The sequence below is a fragment of the Drosophila willistoni genome, chromosome 3R (genome assembly GCF_018902025.1).
Source record: "Drosophila willistoni isolate 14030-0811.24 chromosome 3R, UCI_dwil_1.1, whole genome shotgun sequence".
Lineage (NCBI taxonomy): Eukaryota > Metazoa > Arthropoda > Insecta > Diptera > Drosophilidae > Drosophila > Drosophila willistoni.
Window position 1 is genome coordinate 5496199 of NC_061086.1, and position 6386 is coordinate 5502584.

The 6386-nt window shown below is 34.5% G+C and overlaps 1 protein-coding gene across 1 annotated transcript; it reads right to left on the minus strand.

Annotated features, from left to right (window-relative positions):
• Window positions 1–2148: 2148 nt before the first annotated feature.
• Window positions 2149–4077, minus strand: LOC6651567 (UDP-glycosyltransferase UGT5). The gene is made up of 2 exons (XM_023180441.2): window positions 3703–4077; window positions 2149–3641 (listed from the first exon to the last, which is right to left on the minus strand). Exons 1-2 carry the CDS (start codon window positions 3950–3952, stop codon window positions 2350–2352), a joined length of 1542 nt encoding a protein of 513 aa, XP_023036209.2. The 5' UTR covers window positions 3953–4077; the 3' UTR covers window positions 2149–2349.
• Window positions 4078–6386: the final 2309 nt, after the last annotated feature.

The window sequence follows — 6386 nt, forward strand, 5'->3', positions numbered from 1 at the left end:
ATTTGAATTATGGCCGAACTCATTTCGAACATCATTCGACGACACACGCATAAATTATGCAAAAATTGTGTTTCTATTTCGATTGTATGGCCAACGCGTATTCTTGACCAAAATTAGTTCGGGCCGACTGGCCCTCTTAAGCATTTATGGCACGCTGCTCTCAAGTCGTTCATTTGGATGAGCTCTGTGTGTGTGTGTCCAAAACTATGGACACGTGCAATTAGTCGTTAAGCTCAGCGTTTATTGCCCTCTCGGAAAAGCAGTTGACAATGGAGTAGGAAAGGGGAAGGGGGTTAAGAGCTGTCTGGAATTTTCTGTTTACCGTTTGAGATCAAGGATGCCAACATCACTTAAAATCTGTGGCCCAATAAACCATGGCAAAGGCAAATTTCTCATTCATTGCCTCCTTCATTTGACATTGTAAGAATGGCAATGAGATGGCAATTGACAGTAAAAATTTCCAACAGTCTCGTAAATGTAATTTTAGTTTTATTTATAAAATTAATAGCCGCAAGTTTTCACTAATTAACCAAAAATGATTGTATAAGCAAATGATTTGAATTTTAGTTTTAGTGGTACCATTAGTTATTGAATTAATGTGTGATCCGAGTGAGGGGGAATCTTTACTGTCGTCATAGGCAGCGGCAATATCCATTTATCTTATATCTGTATACTCAGCTCTTTACTCGCTTGTGACCTCGTTCGTTTGGTTTGGGTCGGCTTGTTCTCGCTTCTGCATTTTACAAGCACATTTAAATTCATATTTAACTAAGCGAATATCGCAGACAAAACATTCAGTGCAAATAAACCTCGAAAAAAGTACTTGTATTCTCATATTCATTAATTCCGATTCCATGCATTTTGCTGCCAGCTGTTTTATTGTTGAATGTATGTCAAACAAAAAAACAGTGACAAAAATTATGTACATAAAACATTGTAATTATTCTTTACAAAATATTACTTTTTTGTTCGAGTCAATTCTCCTCGCTTGGGCAAACAAAGAGAATTTCTGCTTTCCAAAGCAATGAACTCTATGGCCTGATCTAGTTACAGATGATTTTTGAATGCGGAAGAAATACTAAGTTAAGTGGGATTTCATTTAAAAACAAACAAGCCCTACAAATATGTGAAAGGCAGGTCGAGAACCAGAACAGGAATCTGCTTTCAAAGAGACGCACATCTTTAGTTCCATGGCCAACTGGTTGCCTCTTGTGAAACTTTAAGTTCCACTTGCAATGGAGTGGGATAATATAAGAATGTATCCAGAGAACCTATTCACGCCTGCTATCGATTAGATAGAAGTTTTTAAGGATGTAGTAGACGTTACTTAACTTAAAAGACAAAGTTTATAGTCTCTACAATGTGAATCACATCGGTTTAGCATTCGTATCGCGATCACAATGTCGGTCTTACCTTTCCTAACTAACTTTTCTTTTTATAATCAACAGTAGAATTGGTTTGGATGTCATTTTTATTCAAAAGCTTGTCGAACGACTGAATTAACTAGTCTGAATAAACTCAAGATAAGATGTAGGAATATATTCTAGACAGCTTCTTATCCTCTTGTCGTTACAAGGTAAATATATAATTTTGTTAGAATAAATTCTGATGCTGAGAGTCATCTTTTTCCTGGCTTAGAAGACCTATTCTTTCCTATTTAGATATATATGTTTAATCTATTTTTTTTTTTATTATTCGGAAATCACTTTTAAATATTGAAAATAAGAGGTAATTAGCAGTCCTAGTTTTTAAGTATAGTTAATGTAGGGTTTTTTTTTAGTGAATATTTTTCACACATATATTAATAGCTATGCACATAGAAAAGGTGGAATCTGCAGAAACGGCAGCAGACTCATACTATGAAAATAAATCAAAGAATTGAATTAAAACATTTCATTTAAGCTCTAAATTTGTAAGTTTATCGTATTTTTTATAGTTCAAAAATCTATCCTATGTTGTAAGATGGCTAAATTTCGCCATTAGAAGGTAGTCCTGACCATTTGTACTATATCGTGTTTCTAGAGTTTCAGAAACTTCGAGGTATTGAAATGGGAAAAATTTTGAAAATGTAGCCACAGTGTATTATTATTTAAATTTATTTTAGCATTTTAAAAATTCATATTAATATAAGTAGAATTTATATCCATTTTGCTTCAACTTGGCGTTTACAAAAAGATTTTAAAAATGTTTAATCTAATTGTAAGAGTAATTAATTCTAAAAGTATGCAACACATTTTTGTAGAAATATAAACTAACCAATATACGTGAAGTCTACTTTTGCCTGCTTCGTTGATCTATGCTTATCACAATTAGAGTTTAAATTACCTTATCATAATAGCAACTAATAAATCATCTAAGTAACCTACCTCTAAGTTTTTTAATTAAAATCACACATAATAAAATAAGAATTATTGCAATCAATGCAAATCGGCTGATTACCAAAGCGAAAGTATCGATTTTATAGTATCGAACAAACGATATACTCTCTTGGTCCAGTCGCATGTGTGGTGCACCCTTGTGCCGCAGCACATAATCGGTCCACCATACAGCACTATCCAGTGGACTCATTGGTTGATCGGCTAAATGACTGGACATTTGCTTGGCCTTGTCTGTGTATCGTGGTTCCTCTAATATCTTGTGGATAGTTTCAGTTAGTTGCTCTTCGGTAATGGAGTTGGTGTCTAAGTTTTCAGCGATGCCTGCCCTTCGCATACGTTCCATATTCTTGAACTGATCGAAGTACACTGGTAGTCCCAGCATAGGAACACCATAACATATCGACTCTATGATCCCCAATAGGCCACCGTGTGTGATAAATAGCTTGACGTTGGGATGGGCCAGGAGCTGACGCTGCGGCACCGTCTGACTTATAAAGATATTGTCTGACTTATTTGGTAATGTTTCCAGCTCATACTTCCAGACAACCCGCTGCTTGAGCTGTGCGAATACTCTTAACAGTGGTTTTTGCAAATTCATGGGTAGCCATTTTGATAGGATCTCCAAACCCATTGAGAAGTAGATGACACCAAACTCGGCCTCGTCGAGAAAACGTTGCAGGGCAGCATCCAAAGGGGCTGCTGGCCGACTCAGATGTAGCCCAGCTACTTCAATAATGTTTGGCACATTCGATCTCACATGACCCATACTGAAATGATGGTTAATTAATATCAATGAAAATGCGCCATGACCATTGGGCGGGGGATGACCAAAGAATTTCTTGGAAAGCTCCACCTGACCGGGCCAAAACATAATCCACTCCAAAAGCCATTCTTCAGTAATATGCCACCAGTTTTGCCACTTGCTCCAAAAGTCAGTGCCATGGGAATAGCCCATTGGGGAGACTGGTTCGTAAACCGAGGGCGAGACGTTGCCCAAAAGATATTCAGTAATCCAATGTGGACCAAAGGGAGCCAATCCCACAAGCGGGGCATCATAGTATTCCGAAAGACTAAAGAGGGCGTACGTGTGTAGTGGCTCCAGGACGATGAGGTCAACGTGTTCACTTTTATTTGTTAAAAACTGTTGAAAGTCCTTGTCACTTAATATCGCATAGGTGATGTTGTACAAAAAGGCGGAGCCCAATGCACTTTCTATCCATTTGTTCGTCAAGAAGTCGCTGGAAATTTCGGCATTCATGATACCTGTAAAACACAAATGGTTTTCATTTTAAAAAAGGCTCCAGCACAACTAATCTTTGTCTACCATTAATTGTTTTATCCAACTGTGGCAGGCGTATATGCCTCACTCCCTCAATGTCATCAAGCACCCCTACACTGGATACCATTGTCACTTGATGGCCTCGCTCGACAAGTGCTCGTAAATATGGTGTCCATACTAGGTAGGGCGAGGGGAAGGTGTAGGCGGCTATGGCCAGTATATTGGAGGATTGGGCTAGCCGTAGGAGAACACACATAGCTAAAGTAAACGTAATACTCCTAAGGAGGCAGACCATTTTGCTAGACTCTAAACACTATCACGTCCGACTGTGTTGCAGGTTCGCATTCAACTGAAGTTGGGTATGGTTTGCAATCTTATCTTAATTAAGGTTGCGTGCTAATGATACTAGTCGAAAACTGATAAGATGTCTCGCCTATAATAGGGTTAAGTAGAGTTGTCAATACGACTAAGGTTTTTATTTATTAAATACTCTTTCCATAGAAGGAAATAAACTAAAAATGGTTCTTTTTTGTTAAACTATAAATGTTATAAAATAAACAAAAAGACCTGTTTTTTCGAGTTGTTTTCAATTGTTATTCGACAGCAATTGTCTTTCAATCACGACAGAAATATCGCAAGTTAAATATTTCCATGGATTAACTAACTGGATAGATTACGACCTATTGAAATTTAAATGGAACTTAGCCGGCTCGAGGTCAATCTTACAAAAGAAGATAGAAATGATAGAAGAAGAAAAAATTGCAGTAAAAAGAGAAATAATATTTTGTTTGTGTATTGATGAATTGAGTTGCAGGTAAAGAAATTTCAAAATGTATAAATATTATTGCCAAGGACTGCAAGGGTATATAAACTTCGGCATAGCCGAAATTAGCTTCTTTGATATTCATATACATATGTATGTATTTACAGTTTCCTTGGCTCCCTTAAACAAGTCTAGGACTTTGTTAAATTTGTTGTTTTCCATTTTGGTTTTGTCTGTAAAAAACATAGAATTATAAATACATACATATAAAATATATGTATAAAGTTTTCATTACATACATACATACCTTTAGAATTTTTGACAGTTAGTAGAATGTGGCTGGGTCAAGTGTACGCCGCAAGTTTCATTCATTCATTCATTTCCTTTTTGGCCCATTCGCAATATTCCAAAAATTTATAAATGCACCATTTTTATATTTCTTTTATTTAGCGGGATTAAAGCTAAAAATAGCTGAATCTAACTGTTTCCAGCTAAAATAGTGTGGCCAAATGTTACGACAATGTTGGAAAGCGCGCCAAATGGCGTTGCCAGATAACAAATTTTCTGGTTAAAAATTGGCGCCATACTTAAATTTTTGCGGCAAGTTCAAATAGATTGTTGATAAAAAAAAAGTTTATTATTACGAACAATTGGCAGAAATTTATCCATATAATAATGTGTTAATAATAATTGTTATACTTCAGTGCAATTGAGTTAATTTAATAAGCAATGACGTAAAGTTAAAGATGTTTACCTACATATGTATTTACCTAAATGGAATATTAAATTAAAATAAGAAAAAATAGGGAATAGAAAACAAGCTACGAAAGAATTGACAAATCGTTAAGTCATTTTAATCACTAAGGATTTATGAAATGTGAACTTCTGGTGTTCAACAAATTGAACGCGTTATTATCAAACCTTCTTGTGTCGGAATGACAGCCATTAAAATTCAAATTAATTAAAAATTCTTTTAAATGTTATTTATTTTGATATCAATTAATTTAAACCTAAGGATTTAATATTTCGGAAAATTGAAATTGAAATAAATAAATTTTTAATTAATTTGTTCCTGGAATCCTAGCACTGCAACGATAGAACTTTTTTATTAATGTGTTAGTTAGGCTAAAAATAAGATTATTTGGCTTCATTTAAAATAGAGCAAATTGACAGCATTTTAAATGTAAAGATTTAACCACATACTATATTGATTTTTATGAATACTTGAATATTAATTTACTTAACACTACTACTAATGATTACGACTATTTCTATTATTTCTTATTATTTCTATTTCTTTTGTGAGTGTCTTTTGGGACCTTTTTAAAGAAAATTGTTTAAAAACGGAAAGAATTATTAAGATTATGTTAGTTTATTGAATTGAGAACAAAGCTCCTGATCAGGCTCAGAATTTTGAAATTAAAACAAATGTGTAGTCATTTAATTTTTGTATACCCAAGATCCAAAATATCTTATAAGTTTTCAAATATTGACTGCATTTCCAAATTTTCTATGGAAGTAACTAGACTTAGCTGAAAGTACATTCTTATTAACATGTCTAAGTAATCTGAAACTCTGATAGAGTCTACCTGTCAGAATGACCAGAACTGCCCAGGCAATTGAATTTTAGACTTTATTTTGATAATTATTTCAATTCATAGCCTCTTTTGAATATTTGGCGGTTAAAGAATTTTAGCTTTGGGTATATACGAAGAAATAGAATCGCAAACAACAATGCACTTGAGAGTATGACTTTAATGAAACATCCACGGTGGTGGTTGTTGGAGGAGAAATCCTGAATTTAAACTCATTCATTTAATTATTCTGATTTTCTTGCTTTTCCCATTACATTGTAATTTGAATTGCTGTCTCTCGTAGCATATAACTTTAAGAATTTACTGTACCATGAGAACTCGAATGCGACAAACGCAAATAAATGTACAAACCGAATAACGTCGACTAATCT

Excerpts from the sequence above, each read along its gene's own strand:
- LOC6651567 (XM_023180441.2), bottom strand. The coding sequence starts at position 3,952 with ATGGTCTGCCTCCTTAGGAGTATTACGTTTACTTTAGCTATGTGTGTT. Across the intron at positions 3,642-3,702 it reads GTTGGATAAAACAATTAATG|GTATCATGAATGCCGAAATT; the intron begins GTAGACAAAGAT and ends TGTGTTTTACAG.